This window comes from Thamnophis elegans, chromosome 13 (genome assembly GCF_009769535.1).
Source record: "Thamnophis elegans isolate rThaEle1 chromosome 13, rThaEle1.pri, whole genome shotgun sequence".
In the NCBI taxonomy this organism is placed as follows: Eukaryota; Metazoa; Chordata; class Lepidosauria; order Squamata; family Colubridae; genus Thamnophis; species Thamnophis elegans.
This window is the reverse complement of record NC_045553.1, coordinates 28,708,683-28,735,865: the sequence shown is the minus strand read 5'-3', so window position 1 is coordinate 28,735,865 and position 27,183 is coordinate 28,708,683. Positions and strand designations below refer to the sequence as shown.

Sequence of the window (27,183 nt, the reverse complement as noted above, 5' to 3'; positions counted from 1 at the left end):
GAAGGTTTAACTCATGATTGTATGCAAGTTCTTGATATAGTTTACTTCATCAAACAAGTTTTGAAAGATGAGTCTTTACAAATGCAGAATGAGAATAGTTTATTGATGAAAGCAGCTACATCTTAGAAAGCCAGCATAAAATTTTGGGAGAGGAAGCATTGTATTTCAATATACCAGGTCAAAAGCAGAACTTGTTGCATTAAATATGCATTGTAAATGGCAAGTGGTAAAATGGCCATATTTTTTCTTGACAGCAAATAAGCCTGTGGTGTTGTATGTGAACATGGAGTTTTGTGCCAGAGAAAAGGTTTGATTATAGCAAAAGATAATCAGGTTAAATATGGAGAAGAAATATTGCAAATTTTAGATGCCATCTGGAAGCTAAGAATGATTTACTAGTAGGATAAAGAGAGGTGTGTCTCCTTGGACTTGAAGGAAGCCTTCTGGAAGGAAGATTTCCAAAATCAAATTATAGAGAATCCAGTGGTTGATCTGTAGGCTATCCGCACATCAACACAATACCCGTTGCTGCAGACCTGAAAGGCGAAGTAACAGATTATCAATAGAGCAGGGATGTCAAACTCAGGGTTGTGTTTGACCTTGGGGGTGGGTGGGCAGAATACGCATGGCCAGGGTGAGTGTGGCCAGCTTAACATCACTTGTGTAAGGTTTGCCTGTGGTGGCTTGAGCGCTCTGCCAGAGAAAACAGGTTGCTAAGCTCCATTTTCAGCTGCAACAGCCACCTGCAATCATTTGCCAGCAGAAATGGAGTTTGGACCTCCGTTTTCGCTGTCAGAGGCACCATGGGCAAGGCCTTCCCTGTTTCCAGAGTTTCCCGGTGGACCAGATCTAAGCAACATGTGGGCCAGATCCAGCCCCTGGCCTTGAGTTTGACACCCCTGCAATAGAGTAAGACAGCACTTTCCTCACAATTAAACTCTGTCGTTCCTTAACACTAACCCAAATTTCTTTCAGGTTCTACATTGTATAAAAAGACAGGGTGAAGTGATTTCTGATCCTTTCCTATAAGCTTCGGGATTTCTTCAGCACTTCTAAGTGGCTTCACTGAACTGCAGACCTTAGGGTCACAACCAGCTCTGCCCTGATTTTCTCATTTTTCTCTTCCACCTTCCCTTGTATGGAGATACCTACAAGTGAAGAGAAAGGACTGTCTCTGTCCAGAAAGTGCTTGCTAGGACTTACTTGGACTTAATCTTCGTAAACGTCAATGTCCACAAGGCAGTGACCGTTGCATTGTGAAGGCCAAAGGCAGAACGTCACGGATTACAGAGTTGTTTATCCGTGTGTTGTCCTGCCATTGGATTCTCAGCTTGTTTCACGGTTCCGTCGCCACAGGAACCAACACTCCCCATTTATCCGGGCTTGTGACCGGCTATGGTTTCCCATAGGCTGGGTTGTGCTTGCTAGGGAGAAGCACAAGACTCTGAAAAGGCCAGGCACTTTGTTCTTAGAAGAAAGAAACAGCCCTGGACATTCACCTCATTTGTTGTGGCTGCTGTTTGAAGGAAAAACAAAATAACAAGAAAACCAAAAGAATTCTAAAGGGATACTTTTTCTTCTATGTACATTCACTGTAGTTTGGAAAACCTAAACCAGCTTTCAGCAGGATCCATTATGATATTTGTAGTGATCAACCTTTGGAATCTGAGCACATAGATTAGAGGTAATATTTTACTAACCCTTCCATCTCCACATTTTGTTCCAGGTTCAACCAATCCAACATCTGGCTTTTCTGGAAAATATTTTCTAAGGCATTCCCTGTTGTTTCCATATCTGCAGTATAACCTGCCACACTTTACATCCCTAAAAAAAGGAAACAGTGAATTCATTGTAATTGAACAGAATGGAGTAATGAGAGGATGTTTGTTTGCTTATCTCTTGGGTTACTTACAATATAATAAGAAGTTAGAAATTGCTAAAAAAAATTATAATTAGAATAAAAGCTAAAAACCAAGATGATGGGCAGCCTGGGGGTGACAATTGCCTCTTCCTGGTCAGCCATCTCCAACATAGCAGGCCCATGTTGAGGACGCAGTCCAAGAGGCAGAACCAGGTTCATAGCCTGTTCTGGGAGGTCAGAATTCTGGGGGCAGACCACACTTCTGATAAATATTTCCATGAAGAGAAGGCTTTTCTCCTGCACCTGGACAGCCAAAAGTCTTTGGCTGACAGAATCTGAAGCAGGCCATTTCCACCAAAGCACTGGGGCAGGTCAATCCAACAAGGTAAGGCAGTTCCACTGATATCTTGTTCCTTTGTCATAAAGGGTGTTGTATTCTGAGCTTGCGCTGACTAAAAGTTTAAGCGGGAAGCGCTCGACAGCTGATTGGCTGATCATTTGACAGCTCCTGTATAAATAGGGAGCTGTCCAAACGAGCAGCACGCGTTCCTATCTAAGCCGGTTCTGAACGTTAGCTTGTACTTTAAGGGAATAAACTTGTTAGCCTTTTATTCCTGTCTCTGCCTCAGTTCCTCTGGCTACCCACAGGTCCTTGGTACACACCACTGGCGACGAGGATGGGATTGCCAAACTGAGGTACGAGAAGCTGAAGTCACTTACTGCTGAAGTCACTCGCTGAGTCACTAGAACCGCGCTTAATTCTACCGCGACGAGACGTCGCTGGCTCTGACAGGAATGGCCACGTTAAATTTCGCGCCATTCAACTATGGCTCTGAGACATGGGAGTCTTACACGGCTCGGTTCGAATGTTTTTTGGTCGCGCACGACCTCACCGAGCTGACGGACGAGCGGAAATGTGCGTTTTTCCTGTCCGTCTGTGGCACAGACGTTTTCCACACTGCCAGGGCTCTCACAGCTCCTGAGCCCATTAAGGCCGTTCCTTGGCCCGTGCTGATGGCAAAGCTGACAAGCCATTATGCTCCGTCTCCGTCCAAGATAGCCCGCAGGCACGCTTTTCACCAGCGGAGCCAAGCTGAGGGGGAGTCCGTCAGCGCCTACGTTGCAGCGTTACGATCGGCCGCTCTCCACTGCGAGTTCCGGGACTTGGACGAGGCCCTCCTTGACCGCCTCGTGTGTGGCCTGAGAGACCTCAAGCTGCAGAAGCGACTACTAACCAAAACAGATCTCTCCTTTCAAACTGCCTTCGATGAGGTTCGGGCGTCCGAAATGGCTGCAGCATCCTTAGCCACAATCGCGAAGAGTCGGTCTGCCACAGCAGCACAGCCGGCCAATACATTCAACACAGCTACCGGCCTCCTAGATTCTGAAAGTGAGGACTCGGAGTATGAGAACTCTGAGGAGGACATTAACCGCCTTCACGAGGCGAACAAAAAGAGCGTTCCGCAGAGGAAGGGCGACCCTAAATCTGCATGTGTTGGTTGCGGAGGCAACCACGAGAGAGCTGAGTGCAGATTTAGGCAAGCCCTCTGCCAGCGATGTGGCAGGAAGGGCCACATCGCTCGGGTGTGCCGAGCCGTGCAGCCCATGTCCTCCTCTGAATTCCAAACCGATCGGTCTCGACAACCGAGGAACCAAAATAGTGGCCCCAAGAAGGCCAGGATGGACTGTCACGCCATCCTCCGAAATTCCACCCAGGATCTCTCCTGCCACCAGCTCCAGAAAAAGATACAGCTAACGGTTACCGTGGAAGGAAAGCCCTGCGAGATGGAGTTAGACACCGGATCCGTAACTTCCATCGTGTCCTGGAGCACGGTTAAGCGCCTGCTGCCACAGCTGTCAAAACGCCAATTACAAGACTGTAATCTGACGTTAAGAGACTATCAGGGCAACCTGATTCCAGTAATTGGCACCCGCAAAGTCAGAGTGCAGTTCAAGGGGTTTGACGGCCAGTTACCCCTCATCATAGTGGAAGGCCGGTTGCCTAGCCTTCTCGGCCTCGATTGGTTCCAGTCCTTAGGCCTGCAGATCAGCGGAATCCACCATTTAAGCGAGTCGGCTCTTGATTGCCTAGTAGCAGAGTTCCCTGCGGTGTTTGATGGCTCACTAGGCAAATACACTGGCACACCCGTGTCTTTCAACCTCGACCCGTCAGTCCAGCCGGTGCGAATGAAGCCTTGCCGAGTACCCATCGCACTCAAACCAAAAGTGGACGCCGAATTGGACAGGCTGGTGGCTCAAGGCGTCCTAGAGCCAGTGGACCATGCCCGGTGGGAAACACCCATTGTGTTACCCATCAAGCCAGATGGCAGCGTAAGGATTTGCGCTGACTACCGCTGCTCGATCAACCTTGCCCTGCCTTCCAACGCGTACCCAGTGCCAGTGGTCCAGCATTTGCTGCACACCTTGGGCGAGGGGACTGTTTTCGCGAAGCTCGACCTCGCACAAGCTTATCAACAGCTGGTGGTGGACGATGAAGCAGCGGAAGCCCAGACAATCATCACACACCGGGGTGCTTTCCGTTGCCGCAGATTGCAGTTTGGGGTCAGCATCGCCCCAGGACTGTTCCAGAGTTTGATGGAGCGGCTGCTCCAAGGACTCAGAGGCGTCGTTCCCTATTTTGACGACGTCCTCGTGTCAGCCACCTCCATGGATGAACTAATGGCCCGGTTGCGCTTAGTCCTCCAACGTTTCCAACAAGTGGGACTGAAGGTCAAGAGAGATAAGTGCCAGGTTGCGGTAGCCCAGATAGAATTCCTTGGTTTCCTCATTGATGGCAGTGGCATCCACCGCACGGCTGCCAAGACCAAAGCCATCGTGGAGGCCCCTGCCCCCACTAACAGAGCTGAGTTACAGGCCTTTTTAGGCCTACTTAATTTTTACGCTGTTTTTCTGCCCCACAAAGTATCAGTCGCAGAACCGCTCCATCGCCTCCTAGACTCAGGCGCATACTGGGTTTGGGGCCGCAGAGAAGCATCCGCTTTCCTAGCTGTCAAGCACCTCCTCATCTCCAACGATGTTCTAGTACAATACAGCGAGCACTTGCCTCTCGTACTCGCTTGTGATGCTTCCCCCTACGGGGTGGGCGCCGTCCTTTGCCACCAGTTACCCAGCGGAGCAGAGGTGCCAGTTGCCTATTTTTCATGCACGCTCTCTGCCTCTGAACGTAACTATGCTCAAATTGATAAGGAGGCTCTTGCCATTGTGGCTGGGGTGCGCCGGTTCCACCATTACTTGTACGGCCGCCCGTTTCAAATTGTCACCGATCACAAGCCCCTACTCGGGTTGCTGGCCGGAGATCGCCCTGCCCCTCAGGTTCTCTCCCCGCGCATGACCCGCTGGTTTGTTTTCCTCGCGTCCTACGACTACCAGTTGCACCACCGACCGGGGAAGCAGATCGCCCACGCCGATGCCCTCAGCCGTTGCCCTCTGCCAGAGTCCTTAGAAGATCCTGCTGCTGCCGCACCTGTATTCCTTATAGACGACCTCAACCTTCCACTCTCTGCCGCCGACATCGCCCGGGTGTCCGCAAGGGATCAGGTAATATCCCGGGTGCTAGACTGGGTTAAGCGAGGGTGGCCGAAAGACCCCGTAGACCCCGTTTACCTTCCCTTCAAATCACGCCTGGCAGAGCTATCCGTTCAGCGCGGCTGTTTACTGTGGGGCCATAGGGTTGTCGTACCGGCCTCACTGAGGACTACCGTCCTGCGGCAGCTGCATCACGCTCACCCAGGAATTGTTAGGATGAAGGCCCTAGGTAGGAGCTACATTTGGTGGCCCAAGCTGGACCAAGACATAGCCTACCATGTCGCCGGCTGCACGCAATGCCAGGGCGCCCAGGCACTGTCGCCTAAAGCCGAGCCGCGAACGTGGGAGCCTCCATCCACTCCATGGTCCCGCATCCACGTTGACTTTGCAGGCCCCATTCACGGCCGTATGCTCTTTATTGCTGTGGACGCCTTCTCAAAATGGGTCGAGGTCGTCCACATGTCCTCCACCACAGCAGACGCGCTAATCGCAACCCTGCGCCACCTTTTTGCAACCCATGGCCTACCTGACGTGTTGGTGTCCGATAACGGGCCTCAACTAACAGCGACCAAGTTTGAGGCGTTCCTTGCTTCCCAGGGCATCCGACATGCCCTCACCTCCCCTTTCCACCCCGCTAGCAATGGCTTGGCGGAGCGCGCTGTTCGCTCCGTCAAAGAGGCTCTCTCCAAATTGGACCACCTTCCCTGGCAGGAACGCATTGACGCCTTCTTGCTAGCCCAACACTCCACTCCCTCGCCAGAGTCGAACACGAGCCCAGCCGAGCGTCTCATGGGACGGCGGTTGCGTACAACCCTAGACCGTTTGCACCCTGCCTATTCCGCTCCGACACCAGTGGATTCCCAGGGAGTGTCCCGCTCCTTCGTCCAGGGGGAAGCAGTGTATGCCCGGAATTATGTAGGACATCCCTTGTGGCTACCGGGCATAATAACTGACCAGACCGGGCCCTGCTCCTACAGGGTCAGACTCCTCGACGGCAGAGTCTGGAAACGCCACTGCGACCAGTTGCGGAGCAGGCACCAACCCCCAACAAGCCAGCAGCAGTCAACCGACCTGCCAAAACTGACGGCTCCGACGGACGAGGCCGGGCACAGAAACGAGGAGGCCAACAAAGAACAAGCAGCCGGAGCCCCAAACCGAAGCGGCGACTTACTTGGTGGGCCAGCACAGTCCTTCGCTCTTCGGCGGCCCGGGCGACCTCCATCCTCAGATGCAGAGTCCTTGGGCGAACAACCAGAGCCTCCAAGCGGTGCAGAAGGGCCTAGGGCATCCGGCAGCATCAGGCGGCGTCCAGCATATTTACAAGACTACGCCTGCGCGAACTTAGGGGGGAGGAGTGTTGTATTCTGAGCTTGCGCTGACTAAAAGTTTAAGCGGGAAGCGCTCGACAGCTGATTGGCTGATCGTTTGACAGCTCCTGTATAAATAGGGAGCTGTCCAAACGAGCAGCGCGCGTTCCTATCTAAGCCGGTTCTGAACGTTAGCTTGTACTTTAAGGGAATAAACTTGTTAGCCTTTTATTCCTGTCTCTGCCTCAGTTCCTCTGGCTACCCACAGGTCCTTGGTACACACCAAAGGGCTTTAAAAGTAATGACTAACTGCTTGAATTGGGCCCAGAAGCAAACTGACAACCTATGCAACTTGTGTAACAATATGGTCCCACATGCCATGTTCCAGGGGTCTCCAGCACTCTCAGCGTCATTGCCCTCTATACCTGTTGTAGCTTCTAAATGCTCTTCAAGGGTAGCCCTATGCAGTAGTCCAGGTGGGACCAGGACATGAGTGATGTGCTAACAATCTTGATCTTGGATTAACCTTTATGTGTTTTTGTTAAGTTAGAAATTGAGAACCAGACGTTTGCTCAATCTCAATAGGAACTAGTTGCCTCTGACGCATAACTCACAAGGTGTTTTGGAGATCACACTTCCTGTAGAACCAAGAGCCAAGGTGGCGCAGTGGTTAATGCAGCACTGCAGGCTACTGCTAGATCAGCAGGTCAGCGGTTCAAATCTCACCGGCTCAGGGTTGACTCAGACTTCCATCCTTCCGAGGTGGGTAAAATGAGGACCCAGATTGTTGGGGGCAATATGCTGACTCTCTGTAAACCGCTTAGAGAGGCCTGAAAGGCCTATGAAGCGGTATATAAGTCTACTGCTATTGCTATTGCTATTGCTGTATCTCCAACTGGCTCACTGTGATTTCCCTGTTTTTAAGGATGAAGATGGTTGACTCAGGATTTTTATCTTAAGAGCAACTAATGCATCCGTTATCCACCTGGAAATCCCTTAAAGCAGATTTAGGAGACTTTAGAGATTTTCCAGATCTCTATCTTAAAATTCCAATAATCTCTGATCAGTTGATGACAGGGGATGATGGGAGTTGAAATCTAAAGATTGACACTACAGTGTGTAAGAGCCAAAAGAAGAATCTTGATTTATATACATGACTAAAAGATAATGTGGCTTATTGTTTAGTTTGGGTTCAACATGTGGTGCAAATTTGGCCATAGTGATTTCTAAATCATGATTTATGACTAAATGCAATTCATAAACACATCAACCAGGTGATGTCAGCCCAAAGGAATAAGCTGATTATAGTGTAGTTCTTGACTTATGACCACAAATGTGTGAAGAATTTCGATTTCTGAACAAGGCTGTTGGTAAGTGAGCTGCACCCAATTTTATAATCTTTTTGGCATGGTTGTTAAGTGAATCACTACAATTGCAAAATAAATCACATTGTTGTTAAGGAAATCTGATACCCCCATTGTCTTTGATTTATTGGAAGCTGGCTGGAAAGTTGCAATGAATAAACATGTGATCTTGGGACACTGCACCAAGCCAAGCACCCAAATTTTGGTCACATGACTATAGGAATGCTGCAACAATTGTAAGTGAAAAGGCAAGTTCTAAGTTACTTCTTGGAAGTCATTAAATAAATGGTTGTAAATCAAGGACTATCTGTCATTTCTGACACAATGTTTTTAAAGGTAGTTTCCCAAGATGGAAAACAAAGGAAAATTAGCCATTCAGAAATTGATTCACATTTCTACTGTTTTAGCCAGATGGCAGAATCATATTTCCGCAGATGCAGACCCTAAAATATTTCTTATTATCCTTATATAATATCATCATCAAAGAAGGAAATAATTTAGATTGGTTACTGTGGTCCACATGGAATCTTTACACCATTTTCCCTTCTGCAGTAGCCAAAATCATTCCTTCCTTGGTTATATATATTATAACATTCATCCGGAGCCACGTTTGCATCTTCAAGAGGGAGTAAGAAACCAAGACAAATAATATGAATGTATAACATGCCAGCAGGATAAAGAATAACTTAAGAGATTCCAGAGGATTAAAGAAACTATAGTTAATATTTGTTTATTTGTAAGCTACAATTTTGTAACCCATTATTTATTTAATCCTCATTAAGCCTGAATCATTCTCTATCTGATACAGTGCTACACTAAACTTCCTTATTGAATTTTATGAGCACAAAAGCTGAAGCCACTTTTATGCCTCTTGCAGAAGATCATGCAGAAAATCTATGGCTGGAGGGAAATCTGAATGCAGCTTCATTCCTCTGTGTGCTCATTCTCCATTTTCCAACTTTAACACTGTTGTAGAAATATCCCTTTGCTGGAATGTAGTGAGGAGGGGGATCACTTGTTGGGAGATGATGCAGTCCAGATAAGTAAGAAGCAATTCACACACCACAGATATTACATGTGAGGGAACAAGGGTGAAAAAAGATGCTCTCTAATAGTTTACAGACTGTATTGTATGCAGACAGTAGAGTCCTTAGTCCAGCAAGATTTTTTTTACAGGAATGAAAGAAGAAAGAACTCAGTGTGGAAGAATCATCATGTGTTATTCTTGATTTGAGACCTGGGTATAAGCCTGGACTACTTGCAAAAGATGGAGGTATTATCATTCTTTGGAATGTAAAATCATGTTATGCTATTTAACTGACCAAAATAAAGATTTGTTTGTTTGAACTGAGATTTCCATTTTCAAAGCAATGGAAATAATCCCGCAAGTGTCCATTTATTGCTTAAATCACATCCTCCACAAATCCAATGGATCAATTGATTATGCAAGTGGAACAATGTTCTAATTTGCAATTCGGATTCCCAGTCACCATCACATGTCATCTGACCCTTCATAAACAATTTAGACAAGGGGATAAAAGGGAACATATCAAATTTACAGACAACAATAAGCTGACAGGAATGGCCATCACTCCAGAAGGTAGGCTTAAGATCCAGAAGGATCTCGAGAGACTTCAACACTTGACCCTATCTAACAAAATAAATTTATTGGTGAAAAAAGTTTTTAAAAGTTCTATATTTAGGCAAGAACAATCAAATCACAGGTTCAGACTAGGTGATACCTGGCTCAATACTATAACTATTAGAGGGATCTTGCAGTCCTAGTGGACAATCACTTAAATATGCACCAGCAGTGTGTTGCAACTGCCAAAAATCCAACAAAGTCGTGGACTACATTAACAGAGGGATAAAATCAAGATTATGAGAAGTGTTAGTACCACTTTATAATGCTTTGGCAACACCACATTTGAAATATTGCATCTAGTTTTGTTCGCCACAATATAAAACAGATGTTGAGATTCTATAAAGAATACAAAGAAAAGGAACAAATATGATAATGGAATTGAAGGCTAATGAAGAACTTTTATGACAGAAAAATTAATCAGTGGAATGGCTTGCCTTCAGAGGTTGTGGGTGCTCTAGCATTAGAAGTTTTTAATGAAGGGAATGGAAAAGGTATACTGTTTCCTGCTTGTCCAGGGTGTTGGGCTAGAAGACCTCCAAGGCTCCATCCAACGCAGTTATTCTGTTAATTCTGACTATATTAATGACCCTAAACCTGTATTTGGGCTCTTTATATGCAAAGCCTCACTGCACTACTGATCTATGGCCAAGATAAATCTCCATGCTTACTGAAAACTATCTACCTTATATGAAAAAGGGAACTTATGACTTCCTGTGGTGACGTCACCATGCTTAGAGTGGAGGGAAGGAAGCTTTCCTAACCTCTAACCCTAACTTCTTCATTTAGGCTCATTTTTGAGCACTGTTGATCCTGAAGGGGCCAACAGATTAAGGGGGATACTCTGTAGACGCTGGGGTAATAAGGCAAATCCTCCTGCAGATAGGAGAAACCCCTAAGTGGATGAGGAACTATCCTGCCATTTGGTTAGGACCAGAACCATGGCGACCACATAAGAAGGAAGTGAACAGACAGAGAAGCAGTGGTAATCGGATACTTGTTACTATTGCTGACAACCCAAAGAGGAAGGCAACGCGAAACTGGCAGAGAGGGTGAGCTGGAGAGAAGAAGGTGCTGGGAGAAAGGCTGTTTTTGCAGCTCAATTTTGCCAAAAAGAACTAGAGCAGAGACGCTGAGACGTTAATTTGGAAGGGACAGCCAGATGAAGCTAAAGGAATTAGCCAGAGTGAGAATGAAAATCTGACATGGACAACAGGAGTGGAGTGGAAAATAACATTTGCCGAAAAGATTTGGAAAGCTCAAAGAAGAGATTGTTTAACAGTCAGGTTGGTATACTGAGTTCCTTTGTTTTCTGCTCACTCTTCCTTCTGCTGCTTGTTGAATTTATAAGTATTTGACATTCATTTGCCTGAGCTTGGAACAGTGCCATAGACAATAGATAGAGGACTGTTTTGGAAAGAGAACTTTGCTTCGTGGATATTAACAGTGACACTGAGAAAAGGGTGACACCTAGTGGACTGTAAATCCGAACCCTGAAATATGATGTAAGAAAACCATTGGTGACATAAGCTGATACATATATATATATACAGAGAGACTAATTACTAGGATTGAATACTTGTATAATTGATAAAATTGAGAGACATTTATTGGTATAAGATAATAGTGTAATATATATAAATCTATGATATATATTAAGTAAAAACCAAAAATCAAATAATCAAATAGGATAGAATACTATATAGGAATGTTTAGGTATTGAAATGTGATATTAAGGAAAGTTAATTATTGTTGAATATTGAAATATACAATTATTTATATCATTGATATTACTGACAAAGTAGAAGTAAAAATAAAACTTATATGCAATTGTGGGCAAGGATAAATAGGGGGATAAAAAATGGCAACTTCAGTAAAATTAGTGAAAAAAAACTACACTCAATGTGATCTCAGCAACACCCCCCACTCCTCAAATAAAATCAAAGATCAATTGAGAGTGTGTTGGGGTTGGAGAAAGGTGAAAAGATGGCAGAAACAGCGGACCAGCTCCAACGATGCAGAGTATGCAATCAATCCTCCAGATGATACAAGAGAGACTGGCGAAAAACCAAGAAGTGACAACTACTAATCATGAAGAAACAAGGAGGAATCATGAAGAAATGAAAAATGAAATGGGAGAATTGAAAGGAACTATTAAGATTGTAGATGATAAAATTGAAAAGATACAGAAGGCCTTAACAATCAATGAACAGAAAATCCAGTGTATGGAAGAATAAATAGAACAATCAGACCAGAAGATGGGAAAAATAGAATTGGAATATAAACAACTTAATAAAGAATTAGAACTATCAATAATCCAACTTGAAAATGAAAGAGCTGCATTCTACCTAAGATTCCAAAACATACTGGAAGAGAAGGAGGAAGATCTGAAAGGAAAAGTGATTAAAATCATCACTGAATCTCTTTAAAAAAAAGAACAAGAGTTGAGAGGAGACACTGATGAAATTTATAGGGTGCATACTAATTATGCTAATTATGCTAGACATGGACTCCCGAGAGAAGTGCATGTAAGATTTGCTAAAAAAATAACAAGAGATGAAGTGTACAAAAAAAAAACAACAGAGAAGAGACAATTACACTACAGGGAAAAGAGTTGATCATGCTCAAACAGATTCCATGAAGAATTCGGGAACAACATAGGCAGTACCAATTCTTAACAAACCAGTTAAATAAAAACAGAATAATGTATAGATGGTTGGTACCAGAAAGGGCTCTAGTATCTTGGCAAGGAAAAAGATATAAGATAGAAAATATAGAAGATGCACATAAATTCTATGAAGAATACTGCAAGAGGGAATTAGAACAAGGAAGCAAGGAGGAATTGGAAAGTGGAGGTCAAGAGGAAGAAATATCAGAACATAACGAAAGAAACAGGAGAAAGAAGAACAAAGGCAAGAAAGAGAGAGAGCAGAGAAGGAATGCGTGAGAGGGAAAAGTCAGATACAAACCAGAAGTAAAAAAAACACAACCCCAGTTAAAGATGGATCAAGAAACAACAATTATCTTGCTAAATTTGAATGGACTGAATGCACCCAAAAAAAGAGCCCAGATATTTAATAAAATAAGAAGGTTAAGAATTGTGAAATCAATTCAGGACGATAGCTGGCGTATAGACTATAGAACGAAAGAGAAAAAAGGAAATGATATGAAATTATATGGGTTTCCCCAAGAAAACATAAATTGAGATTTGAAAGAGACACCTATAACAATCGAAAAAGAAAGGGAGGGAAGAAGGAAGGAGAGGAGAGGAAGAAGGAAGTAGAGAAAGGAGGGAAGAAGGAAGGGAAAGGAGAGGAGGATGGAAGGGAGATAAAGAGAAGGAGGGATAGTAGGAAAGGAAGAGGAAGAATGGAGGAGAGGTAAGGGAAGAAGAAAGAGATAAGGAAAGGTGGGTGGAAGGGAGAGAAAGAGAAGGAGAGGAGGAAGGAAGGGAGAAAAAGAGAAGGAGAGAGGGTAGGAAGGGGAAGAGAGAGGGTAAGAGTAGGGGAGAGGTAAGGGAAGAAAGAAGGGGAAGGAGGAAGGAAGGAAGTAGAGAAGGAAGGGAGAGAGAAAAGAAAAGAAAGAGAAAATAAGGTGGTGTCATAACAGATGCTTGGGATGGTAAACAATACAATCCAAATTGTACTCTATAATCTCTTAAATGGAATAACAATAGTATAAGATTGGCAAAGAAAAAGAATAACCATGTGAATGTATACCTAGAATTGTATGGAAGAGAATAAATGATAGTAAGAATATATAGTACATTATAGATAAACAATATTTAGTTATAAATAGCTAAGTATAAATAAATATACAATTGTACCTAAAAATGGATAACAAATAAAAATCCTTAGGTTGACTTACATGGTGAATTATTTAATGAAACAAGACATTGTTTATGCATGGTGGGGCATTTCCCATTGTAGCAGTAACCTTGGTTGTTTTGGCATGGTTCTCCATTCCTCTTGAAGCTATCTGTGGGACACTCAGCCGATTGGCCAGTGCAGAGATCAGCCTCGTCACAGTCATCCTTTGCTGGCCGGCACACTGTTCTTGCACTCTTAAACTGTGGGTGAGAATGGAAAATACTCCCACCTATAATTCTTTAGCAGCAGAGATCAGAGTCAAACTATGATTCATTACACATTTCAAAATTCCCTCTTCATCTTCTTGAGGACTACTAAGCAAGGCATCCCTTGCAAAAAATTGCCATTTTGCAATTGTGTAATGTGCCTAGAAGACCGTTGCAGCCTGTCTTCTTTGCTATGGGAAAATGATTGCAATGAAAGGCCCGATTCTTGAAACACAAGACTTACATATTGGCTGACCATGAAGTGAAAATCAATTGGGCTGCCTCGAAAAAGCAGCCAAAGTTTAATTGATGAACTTCTCATGATATATTTTTATTTCCTTACATGAGAAGAAGCATTCACAGAATTTTCTGTGGTGCTGAAAAATGTCTTCTCTTCCTATGAATCTGGGCTTGTGATGAAAATTTGGAAAGAACAAAATGATTTGGGCCTCTCTGCTCAAAAAGTTCATTGCAGAGTCAACTAGGATCCCATATGGAAGGAATGAGGAAATTGCACCTCTCTCTTCATGAACCTGCAGCACCTCCAGAATGTGCCACCAAAATAACTGAATTTAGAGCTTTAGAGAACAAGTAGAGAATTTAAAGAGGGGGTGGGAGAGAAGCAATTTTATTTCCAAAAATCTCTTAAACCTATTTCCATCCTAAAAATCTCAGTGAAAAAAATGTCACAGCATTACCAGAGACTTCCCAGAACCTTCCCAAAAGTCAAAGAGCTAAGTTAGGGCATCAATCTCAAACATTAGGCACATTTATTTAAATTGAACATCCATGCAAAGTCAATCAAAGAACAAATTTATTATTTTCAGAGATTTAATGTACAGAAAGAGTGTATTTTCAAATAAGACAAGGCTGAAATTTTGTTACATTATCTTCCCTGTGAATATGTTCATAAGGGTCAAATAAGCTGGAAAAGGGAATAGAAGAGGTTAAAATGTTTTGATCACAGTAAGCAGCCAAGAGATATTACATTTTTATATGGCTAGCATGGAGCAGGGTAAAATCTCTCTTGGTGTTAAAAATAAACAAGTCTTACTCTGCATTGCTCACAACACTCTTCAGCGTCACACTGTGCCCCAGGTTTCAGCTTACAAGTTGCAGCATCACAGCAGGTACTTTGACAATCCTAAGAAGCAAAACATATCAAATGATGTCATAGACTTCTCAGCCTGGTCTTTTTTAATTGGTCTATTTTGAAGAGGGAAACTGTGAAGGAAAAAGATATGTCTGTGATGGGTTCCCTCTTATGGGTTTAAGCTAGCAAATGCACAAACGGTTTGTTATTGTAAACGGTTGATGGCATATCTATGTGAAACAGACTTATCTGATATTTCCTATGTGAAAGGAATAAAACAAATAAAAATATCCCCATCTCCCAATTGTGCCCCCATTCCTTTCTTATTCATGAGGGATTTTGTAATCTTCATGCCAGCCTTGGAGGGAGTTCAGAGAAGAAGCACCAACCATGAATATTAACACTACCTTTATTGTTAAGGTTACAGTAGCAGAATCTTTAAATACTGAATGAACATTTCTATCCTCTCATTTTTATGGACCAAAAGAATGGGTGGGAGGTGTTCCTCTTCAGATGTTTGCCTTGTCTTATTGCTTCTGCAAGCCATTCTTTTATACTTATATGATCATTGAGTAGATTTTTCTTCCTTCTTTTGTCTCGCAATGACATTCTTACAAACCGTTATATGTGTATTTAACAATATAAAGAGACCACTTCAGGAAATCACAGTTCTTATAAAAATATTATTAGGGATCAGAGCATAGATTAAAGATCAACCCTTCATTTTTGTAAGTCCTCACTATATTTAATTTCACAGTTAATTGCAAGTATTTTTAAAAAATGACTTAATTGGAAAGGCATTAAAAGTGTTCCTCAATCCTTACTTTAGTTGCTGAGACATAATGCATATGTTAGCAGAGCAATTACAGCCATTTGTGTCATGATTAATGCCCAGATTATGACCCAACTCATGGGCCATTGTAGTTGCCATCAAATGTATTTCTTTGGAATGATCCTAAAGAAAAGATAATAATTTTTTATTGTTAATCTGCCAAGAAACTGAAAGTGAATCCAATTATCATTAACACTAATTGTCTAAAAATGGTAACTAAGTAAAAAATTTTGAGTTGAGGATACCATCTCAGAATTCATCTAGCTAGCTCTTCTGAATGCATGCATGCCCACCAAGACTCCAGAACATACACAAATACATCCAGAAGAAAAATTTAAAGCTGGGAAGCTACAGCACAGGAGAAGATCAAAACCTATCCATCCATTTGCTCTCTGCATTTATTTATTTATTTATTTAAATAATTTTTATTGAATGTTTTCATCTTTAAAAACAGAAAGAAAAACACCACAAGGACAAACAAAACACAAAACATACATAACAATATAAAGTAATTATACATCTCTCTTCATTTATTTAGTAATTAAAACTTAACAGGCAACTTCCGTCCAAAAATATTCCACAATTTTTGTGCGAGTTAGTATTTTCAGAATATTGAAGGCTGAATTCCTGAACATATTCTCAGAATATTGAAGGCTGAAGCCCTAAACAGGCTTAAGAATGAGTTGTTTTTTTCTGAATAAAAATGACCTTCTTGAGCAAACAAGTTTAAGATTACCTCATACTAATTGAATCCTAACTGTGCTTCTTAAGAAACAAAACTTTATGATTTTTTTTATTGCCATGTCTCGCCATTCTTTCTATGTGAACAAAAACTAAATTTTTTTGTTTCTCAATAAATGCATAGTATCACCTTAACTTATATAGTTTTCTTGTTGGGTCTTAAAATAATGGAGTTTCTTTTCTTTTTAAGTAGATTTAGTATTCCCTCATTTTCTCAATGCACATTAATTCAATCATATGCAATCTAGGTCTTAAATTTCTTGTAAGAAAATAAGAGTGATTCATGTTTGTCATTAGGATTGCTAAGAATATTGTTCAGAAGCATTATTTAGGAACGTTGTAATCTGATGTAACCTGCTTATTTGCCAATCAGTGTTAGACTCTTACAGAAACATTATAATATATTGTCACCGTCTGATATATAGCTCATGGCATACAAAAAGCTCAATCTATATGTCTAGAATGCATTGTGCAAAAATACCATTGATTGAGGCAGGACCTGGAAATGTCAAATCTGCAAATAAAGATGGATGAAAATGACTTGGATCAAGAAGAAGATGCTTTATTTGTAAAGAAGTTATGCCTATATATAAGTTTTAATTTGAGTACAAATAGGTAACAGGTATAATTTCTACTAACCTGAATAATTGCTACAGATTCCTTTGACATGCAGAGGCTGCCTATGGGAGCATATCCTACAGTACTTCCTTTGAAGTCAATGCCCCTATAAGAAAGAAGGTGAGATCAATGAGAAAGGGACTCTTCATTATCAGAATGAGGAGAAAAAAACCATTAAAATAGTATTATGAGAAACTGTATGATAAGGAGAACATTCTGGAAAATAACATACAACAATATTTGGAACAATCTGGAACTCCCTAAAGTACCAGACACAGTTAAAGATATGTTGAATGAATGAAGGAATTGACAGAAGAATAATTAAGAGACAAAAGAATAATTAAACATCAGGGCCTGATGGGCTATTGGCAGAATTTTTCAAACAACCAGAAGAGACATTAAGCTCAGTGATGTTGGAAGTATATCAGGGGTGGGTTCCTCCCGGTTCGCACCGGTTCTTGCGATCCGGTTCGTCAGTGAACCTGGAAGTAATTAACTTCCGGGTTCCTAGCTCCTAGCCCCTGTCGCTGGGTGCCTGCAGGGTTTTTCTTTTTACAAAACGCCTCTCCGGATGATCTTGAAAACCTGCAAGTGTGTGCGCTGGAGAGAGAGTGAAAAAGAGAGGGAGAAATAATTATATTAATTAGATAGATCAGTCTTTCTCCACCTTGGAGACTTGAAAGTGTGTGGACTTCAACTCCCAGAAACGGAGTTGGGAGAAAGGGAGAAAGGATGAGAGAATGAAAGGAAGATGGGGGAAAGAAGAAAGAGGTAAGGAGAGGAGGATGGAAAGGAGAGAAAGAGGGGGAGATAGGGTAGAAAGGGGAAGAGGAAGAGCAGGAGAAGGAGAAAAATAAGGGAAGAAGGAAGGGGAAGGAGAGGAGGAAGGAGGAAAGTAGAGAAGGGAGGGAGGGAGAAAGGAAAGGGAAAGGAAAGGAGGATGGAAGGGAGAGAAAAGGAAGGAGAGAGGGTAGGAAGGGAAAGAGGAAGAGCAGGAGCAAAGGAGAGGTAAGGGAAGAAGGAAGGGGAAGGAGAGGAGGAAGGAAGAAAGTAGAGAAGGGAGAGAGGGTGAAAAGAAAGAGGTAAGGAGAGGAGGATGGAAAGGAGAGAAAGAGGAGGAGAGAGGGTAGGAAGGGGATGAGGAAGAGCAGGAGTAGGAGAAAGGTAAGGGAAGAAGGAAGGGGAAGGAGAGGAGGAAGGAGGAAAGTAGAGAAGGGAGGGAGGGTGAAAAGAAAGAGGTAAGGAGAGGAGGATGGAAAAGAGAGAAAGAGGAGGAGAGAGGGTAGGAAGGGGGTGAGGAAGAGCAGGAGTAGGAGAAAGGTACAGGAAGAAGGAAGGGAAAGGAGAGCAGGAAGGAAGAAAGTAGAGAAGGGAGGAAGGGAGAAAAGAAAGGGAAAATAAGGTGGTGTTATAACAGGAGTAAGGGATGGTAAACAAAGCAACCCAAACTGTATATTATAACCTATTAAATGAAATAATAAATGTAAAAGAATGATAAATGTTAAAACACTTGTAACCAAACGACATGCTATATGTGATGATGGGTTTTTTTCTTTTTGTTTTGTTTTGTTTTTATTGTTGTGGGTATGTGTCGTCTATGTAACAAAAATAAATAAAAAAATTATTTTTATAAAAAGGTGGAGAAACACTGAGATAGATGATAATGAGATGAGGGAGGGAGAGAAAGAGACCATAACTAGATAGACAGATAGGCAGGCAGATAGACGGATGGATAGAGAGAAAGAGAGAGAGATAGGTAGGCAAGCAGATAGATGGATGGAGAAAGAGAGGGGGAAAGAGGGAGAGGGATACCATAACTAGATAGGCAGGCAGATAGACAGACAGACGGATGGATGGATAGAGAGAGAGAGGATGTATATAATTAAGGTGACCAGACGTCCCTAGCGAGGTCGCGGGCTGGCAGTAACCGCCGCGGCCTAGCTCTCCCCCCCCCCGGTCAATGGTGTCCCTCTTTACCAAACTGAAAATCTGGTCACCTTACTTGTTTAGGTAATTCTGAGGTGGTTGATGGTTCTGTGAGTGCCTGTCCTTTATAATTTTCCACATTGCCTTGATGGTTTTTATTCCAGTGACTTTGTCTTTCCTGTTCTTAGGCTTAGGAAAAAAAAAACTGGTTTCATTGGCAGTCTTTTTTTTTGGGGGGGGGGGATTTTTATTTTTTTGGTGTTTTCCTACCACTGTCATAGTTTGTGGGTGTGGGTGGGTGTGTAATGTCCCACAGTTATCTATGCATTAATAATGATCTAGTAATATTAATAATATCTAGTAATTAGTAATATCTAGTAATAACATCGTCTTGGCCACTCCCACCAGGTCACATGGGTGGCAGGCCACTCCCATCCGGTCACATGGGCGGCAAGCCACTCCCATCCGGTCACATGGGCAGCAAGCCACTCCCATCCGGTCACATGGGCAGCAAGCCACTCCCACAAAGGAGGCCACGCCCACAGAGTAAGTTCGAACAATTTTTGAAACCCACCCCTGGCACACACACACACACACACACACACACACACACACACACACACACACACCTTCTTCCTTCTATTTTCCCTACATTAATAACCCTGTGAGGCTGAGATAGTGGCCCAAAGTCACCCAGCTGGCCTTGACAGGGTTAACTCAAACTTATGGTCTCCTGATTTCTAGCCTGATAACTTAACCATTGGATCAAACTGACTCTCATTTGCAAGAATCAAGATCAACAAAATTTTGCCACATTACCTTAGAATGCTGTATGATAACCACTGGTTATAAATCCATGAAATAATAGGAAGGAAGGAAGGAAGGAAGGAAGGAAGGAAGGAAGGAAGGAAGGAAGGAAGGAAGGAAGGAAGGAAGGGAGGGAGGGAGGGAGGGAGGGAGGGAGGGAGGAAGGAAGGGTAGTTGTGTCTGTCACTTTGAGTAGAATCCTATTGGCTCAGTTTTGGTGTTTTCCTTTTTTTTCTTTATTTTTAGATGTTGCTTTATGAACATGAACACTTTTTTAAAAAAAAAAGGTTTGATGAGCTGATAATGGCTGTGGAAAATATGCAGAGGTATTTATTTTTGGATGAAGATAGATGATAAAAGTTGCAGACCAAGAGATATCTCCATGTGAGATATCTCTTGGTCTCTCTTTGAAGTTTAAGCCTGCCTTTCATTAAAATAATAGGAGTTTGACTAAATTGGAAAGTGGCAAATTCTTTTATCTTTTTTTTTAAAAAAATAGTTTTTATTAAACATTTTAAAGTTTAAAACGAACCAGAAGAAATAAATACAAAAACAAATACAAAACAGATAAAAACACAAAAAATATAACAATGTAATATACTTTCACAGCTTTCCGTATCAGTATATATATATTCTGCTGTTGTAGTTTATAGTTTAATTATTGCCTTCCCTTAGTTTTTAACTAATTAATGATCATGTGATAATTATGTTATAATATAATAATATAGTTAGTACATATAATCAAATTTTACATATATACATTTTTCTTCATAGTGTATTCGATAGTTTTCAAAACTTTTATTTCTTGTTTTGGCTTTAATTCTCTAGTCATACGGTCTACTCCAAATTTTATAATAGTCCAACTCTTCCCTTTCTTTTAACTCCATGGTCATCCTGTCCATTTCAACACATTTAATCATTATCATAATTATCATGTCATCGGTTGGGGGGGATCAGTTGTTCCAATTTTTCACAAAGGCAATCCTTGCAGCAGTTAGTATGTGTAATGTTATATATTGGTATTTCTTATCCATCTCTTGGTCTAATACCTAATACACATAATTCTGGTTTCAATACTATCCTCTCTTCCATGGTTTCTTCCAACCAATCCTTAATTTTAAGCCAATATTTCCTGGCATGGGAACACGTCCACCAAATATGATAAAGCATTCCAGATGTTCTCTCAACCTCAGCAATATTAAGCTGTGTAGTCTTCAACTCCCAGGATTCCCCAATCAGCATGCTGAGTTGAGTTGCTGAGGTTGAGAAAGACTACACTAGGAAACACATGACAGACGTCAGAATTAGGGAACAGCTAGGATTATTCCAACTAAAGACATTAATCTTTAAAAGATTAAAAGCAATATATTCCTTTGTGTGTTCTTTGTGCGCTCAATGTACTCTAATGAGTTTACTTATTGAATGTTTGTTTGGGATTGTAGTATTTCTATATCAACTTTAGTTTTCCTGCCTTTCTGTCTTTGTCTTCATATAGAGGACAAAAGATAGTCCATTCTTACCAGAGTTATGAACATGTGTTGTAGAAGTATTGGTTATTTTACAATGAGCGTTTGATATTTGGCTAAAGATTTGCAAAGGTTTTTATTCTATAGACTATAGCATAGTCTAATCTCATAGATTCTGTGAATTTATTATATTAAATATTAATCTGAGATGAAACTTGGGGTATAAATGAAATAGGTAAATTATAGCTAAATTCAATCATTATAACTTTTGTATTAACAAGAAGCCTGTATTAAAATTTGCATGCATGTACAGGAGCATCTAATATATTTCTTTTCTGTTGTACTTTTCCTATTATGCCTAATTCAAAGAATTGCATTAAGATATTTTGTACTGATGCTGCTCTAACTCAGTGGTTCCCAAAGTGGGCAGTACCATCCCTGGGGGGCGATGGGATGACTTAGAGAGGCACTAAGAGGCAAGAAGGGGATATAGTGTGTTGTGTGTAAATAACAAGCCCCCAAAAGGCCATCCTGCCTCCAGCAAGAGCCTCATACCAGCGATAGGGAAGAAAACAGAGAAATGTACACCTATGGGTGCATTTAAAAGCAAAGCAGAGAAGCCAACTCATTTCTTTCCCAAGGCTCCTTCTCCCCGCTTGGGAGCTCCTCCCGAAATCCTTACCCACAAAGCAAGGGCTTTGCCTGGCTATTCCGCTTTGTGCTCCTCCTCCCTGATTTAATTATTTTTTAAAAAACCTGGATTGAAAAAAGTGATCCAGGAGGAGGCAGAGGAGGGGGCTGCCTCTCTTTCTCTGCCGGCCTGCGCTGGAGCAGCAGTCCTTGCCAGCTGGGAGCACGGAAGTAGGGTGCCTCCTCTCCCACTGTTAGAGCCTCTGTTAGAGCCTCCCACCCACCGATGGATAGTTTTGGAGGCTCCTTGGATAGCAAAGGTAAAGGTTCCCCACACATGCGTGCTAGTAATTTCCATCTCTAAGGACGTTGCTCGTCTCCGTTCCTAAGCCAAAGAGCCAGAGATGTCAGAAAATGTCTCCGTGGTCATGTGGTCAGCATAACTAAATGCCAAAGGCGCACAGAGTGCTGTTACCTTTGCACCAAAGTGGTCCCTATTTTTCTATTTGCATTTTTTACATGCTTTTGAACTGCTAGGTTGGCAGAATCTGGGAGAAGTAATGGGAGCTCACTCCATTATGCGGTGCTGAACTGCCGACCTTCTGATAGACAAGCTCAGTGTCTTAGCCACTGAGCCACTCTATCTGATCAGTTACTGGGTTCTATTAAGAATGTTAATTATTATCTTTAAAGCCCTTCATGCCATGGATGTAGGATATCTACAGAATCATCTTTCCCCAATGGGATTGACTTTCCCCACTCACGCTGGCAGAAGGGGGCTGCTGCAGATCCTTCTGCCAATGAATTTCAGCTGGTGGGATCCAGAAGAAGAACATCTTCTGCCATTGCTCCTCCCCTTTAGAACATTTTGCCACAGGAAGTAAGATCCACTCTCTCTTTTATTCCTTAAAATCTGGCTATACTGATCTGTCCTCTCCAAATCCTTGGTTGTTTTTTTTTGTTTTTTGTTTAATTGTTTTAGTTTAATGTTCTTATATTTGCAGAAGGATGATTCCCCCTTCTATCAAATTATAAAATGCAGCTTGTTGGAAATGCAGGTGGGGGAATTAAAGTGTAGGTCATTAGTGGCTACATTTGGCTTTGGTAGAAAAGCGGTTGTGAAGCTGAGCCAGCCTTTCCATTAAATTTTGAAAGAGCCCAGGTGCCACACTGACTCCAAATTGGAGCCGGTTACACTTGAACGCACCCCTATGCATGAATATAGTCTGTGCTTCAGCAGTTGCTTCGTTCACAGGCAACTGCTGATATGCCTGTGCTAGGTCTAGCTTTGCAAATATGGTCCCCTGCCCCAGAGAGTGCAGCAGATGCTGCACCACGGCACCAGGTATGCGCTCTGCTGCAATGCTCTGTTTAATGTGCACATAAAATCAGCACAGATCCTCACAGATCCATCACTCTTCACTGGCATCACTATCGGAGTTTCCCAACGAGCATGGTCTATGGGTTCTACTATCCCTTGGGCCAGTAATTTATCAATTTCTGCATCCACTTTAGGTTCTAATGCAAAAGGTACCCGCCGCGGCTTCAGCCTCTGTGGTGGAACCTGTGGGTCTAAAGCGAAATGGGAGTACCAGTGTACTTCCCCAAACCCTCCCCCAAAACTTTGGGGAATTCCTTAATTAACAAATCCAAATCCATAGTACTCTGGATTTGATCAATGCCTGTTATGCCAAGTCCCAAAGCCTCAAACCATTCCAATCCTAATATACTGGCCGGGGATCTTTCACCACAATCAGAGGTAACTTTTTGTTGAACTGCTTAAATGCTACCTTAAAGAGATATTTACCCAGCCCTGGAATGGGATTTCCTTGGAAATCCCTTAATCTTAACAGACAAGGCTCCAAACTTGTCTTGGCTAAAGCCGGAATAATCCTGTTAACCGTTGCTCAAGAAATTATTGATATAGCTGATCCTGTGTCAATCTCCATCTGACAGGGTCTGCCCTCCAAGTGGACCGTAAGGAAAATTTTCCCTCTCGGACCATGGACAATCTGGTCCACTTCAGTTTCTTCCCTATCCTCATTTACAGCAAAACAGGAATACCTTTTCCTGAAACTCTGGCCCCTGAAAAATTTGGGTTTTTTTCTGTAGCCCTGACTGGTGCTAGGGAGACTGCCTTTCTGCGCATTTGCACAAGGAGCAGTGGCCCTGCAGACCCTTGCTAAATGACCCCCTTTTCCACAACGGAGACAAATGGTATTTTCAAAACGGCACTCCATTCTATCATGCCTACCTCCAAACCCTGGGCAGGTAGTTTGAGGCAAAACCTTACCCTGTCGATCTCTGGCCTGTTCTGCCTTCAGGCGATGTACTTCATCATTTCCAATAGCCCCTTCATCAGGGAAAATGTCTTCATGAGGCACCTCAGTGGCTTTTTCTCCGGGTTGTGGTCTACAGAACCTCTGGATCTCTTCTGTGGATTTTGTTGACAGCTCTACTGCTCTGGCTTCATCTAAAGCTGTTTGTAAATCTAACTAAGGCTTGGCCAGTAGATGGCACTGAATATGGAGGTCTCTAACCCCACTTACAAGCTGATCTGTAATGGGCTCATCCAAATCTTTAAAACAACAATGGAGGGCTGCAGCTCTTAAAGCAGCCATATATTCATTAATTGTCTCTCCCTCACGCTGAAACCTTCTGTAAAAGGCAAACCGGCGTGAAGTGCAAGAAAGTGATGGGGCATAATGATTTTTTAACTTTGTCATCAAAACATCCCATGTCACATCGCGGACGGAGTGCGGAGCCATAGCGATTCCGTAAGGTTAAACATCTCCATGCTACACAGATTTAAAAAACACGATTCCTTTCTCTGTTCAGTTAGGTTAGCAAAGCCGTTGGCTTCTAAAAGACATTCAAATAGGGAAATATAAGAGTCCCAAGTCTGCGTGGCCGGGTTAAAACTGGCTAATGTATTCATTGAAGCCATTCTGAGGTAACTTTCTCTGTCCTTTGGCTTAACCCCAAATCGGTGTTCGTAGTAGAAGTGACTCACTTGACGTCTCATCAAGGGATTCCCAGAGCGACTTTAGCTCTAATGACTTCGCTCTTTGATTAGTGACTTTCTCAGCTCTGCCTGGGCTCAGCCTCAGAGGCATCCCACCCTTGTCACCAATGTTCTAGCAGGGATAACGCGGTCAGACAAACAGAGGCGAGCCAAATGCAGAATGAGAATAGTTTATTGATGAAAGCAGCTACATCTTGGAAAGCCAGCATAAAATTTTGGGAGAGGAAGCATTGTCTTTCAATACACCAGCTCAAAAGCAGAACTTGTTGCATTAAATATGCATTGCAATTGGCAAGTGGTAAAATGGCCATTATTTTTTTCTTGACAGCAAATAAGCCTGTGGTGTTGTATGTGACCATGGAGCTTTGTGGCAGAGAAAAGGTTTGATTATAGCCAAAGTTAAATATGGAGAAGAAATATTGCAAATTTTAGATGTCATCTGGAAACTAAGAATGATTTACTAGTATGATAAAGACAGGTGTGTCTCCTTGGACTTGAAGGAAGCCTTCTGGAAGGAAGATTTCCAAAATCAAATTATAGAGAATCCAGTGGTTGAATCAGTAGGCTGTCTGCACATCAACACAATGCCCATTGCTGCAGACCTGAAAGTCAAAGTAACAGATTATCAATAGAGCAGGGGTGTCAAACTCAGGGTTGTGTTTGACCTTGGGGGAGGGGCATGGTCAGGGTGGGTGTGGCCAGCTTAACATCACTTGTGTCAGGTTTGCCTGTGGTGCCTTCAGTGCTCTGCCAGAGAAAACAGATTGCCAAGCTCAATTTTCAGCTGCAACAGCCACCTGCAATCATTTGCCAGCAGAAATGGAGTTTGGACCTCCATTTTCGCTGTCAGAGGCACCGTGGGCAAGGCCTTCCCTGTTTCCAGGGTGGCCCTGTGGTTCAGATCTAAGCAACATGTTGGCCGGATCCAGCCCCTGGGCCTTGAGTTTGACACCTTTGCAATAGAGTAAGACAGCACTTTCCTCACAACTAAACTCTGTCGTTCCTTAGCACTAAGCCAAATTTCTTTCAGGTTCTACATTGTATAAAAAGACAGGGTGAACTGATTTCTGATCCTTTCCTATAAGCTTCGGGATTTCTTCAGCACTTCTAAGTAGCTTCACTGAACTGTAGATCTTTTGGTCACAACCAGCTCTGCCCTGATTTTCTCATTTCTCTCTTCCACCTTCCCTGGTATGGAGATACCTACAAGTGAAGAGACAGGACTGTCTCTGTCCAGAAAGTGCTTGCCAGGGAGAAGCACAAGACTCTGAAAAGGCCAGGCACTTTGTTCTTAGAAGAAAGAAACAGCCCTGGACATTCACCTCATTTGTTGTGGCTACTGTTTGAAGGAAAAACAAAATAACAAGGAAACCAAAAGAATTCTAAAGGGATACTTTTTCTTCTGTGTACATTCAGTGTAGTTTGGAAAATCTAAACCAGCTTTCAGCAAGATCCACTATGATATTTGCAGTGATCAACCTTTGGAATCTGAGCACATAGATTAGAGCTAATCTTTTGCTAACCTTTTGATCTCCACATTTTGTTCCAGGTTCAACCAATCCAACATCTGGCATTTCTGGAGAATAAATTCTAATGCATTCCCAGTTGTTTCCATGTCTGCAGTATAACCTGCCACACTTTACATCCCTAAAAAAAAGGAAACAGTGAATTCATTGTAATTGAACAGAATGGAGTAATGAGAGGATGTTTGTTTGCTTATCTCTTGGGTTACTTACAATATAAGAAGAAGTTAGAAATTGCTAAAAACAATTATAATTAGAATAAAAGCTAAAAACCAAGATGATGGGCAGCCTGGGGGTAAGAATTGCCTCTTCCTGGTCAGCCATCCCCAACGTAGCAGGCCCATGTAGGGGACTCAGGCCAAGGGGCAGATCCAGGTTCATAGGCCGTTCCGGGAGTCCAGAGTTCTGGGGGCAGATCTCATTTCTGATAAGAAAATATTGCTAAGCAGAGAAGGCTTTTCTCCTGCACCTGGACAGCCAAAGACAGAATCTAAGCAGCTACTTTCCACCAAAGGACTGGGGCAGGTCAATCCAAACAAGGTAAGGCAGTTCCACTGATATCTTGTTCCTTTGTCATAAAGGGCTTTAAAAGTAATGACCAACTGCTTGAATTGGGCCCTGAAGAAAACTGGCAACCTGTGCAACTTGTGTAACAATATGGTCCCACATGCCATGTTCCAGGAGTCTCCAGCACTCTCAGCGTCATTGCCTTCTATACTTGTTGTAG

The 27,183-nt window shown here is 42.6% G+C and overlaps 1 protein-coding gene across 1 annotated transcript; it reads right to left on the bottom strand.

The window, feature by feature from the left end:
* Positions 1–464: 464 nt before the first annotated feature.
* LOC116516316 (zinc metalloproteinase-disintegrin-like scutiarin) lies at positions 465–26,548 on the bottom strand. Its single transcript, XM_032228746.1, has 9 exons — positions 26,457–26,548; positions 17,101–17,185; positions 15,713–15,843; positions 15,084–15,147; positions 14,850–14,939; positions 13,588–13,789; positions 8,589–8,694; positions 1,701–1,824; positions 465–536 (listed from the first exon to the last, which is right to left on the bottom strand). Exons 1-9 carry the CDS (start codon positions 26,546–26,548, stop codon positions 465–467), a joined length of 966 nt encoding a protein of 321 aa, XP_032084637.1.
* Between the last annotated feature and the right edge of the window lie 635 nt (positions 26,549–27,183).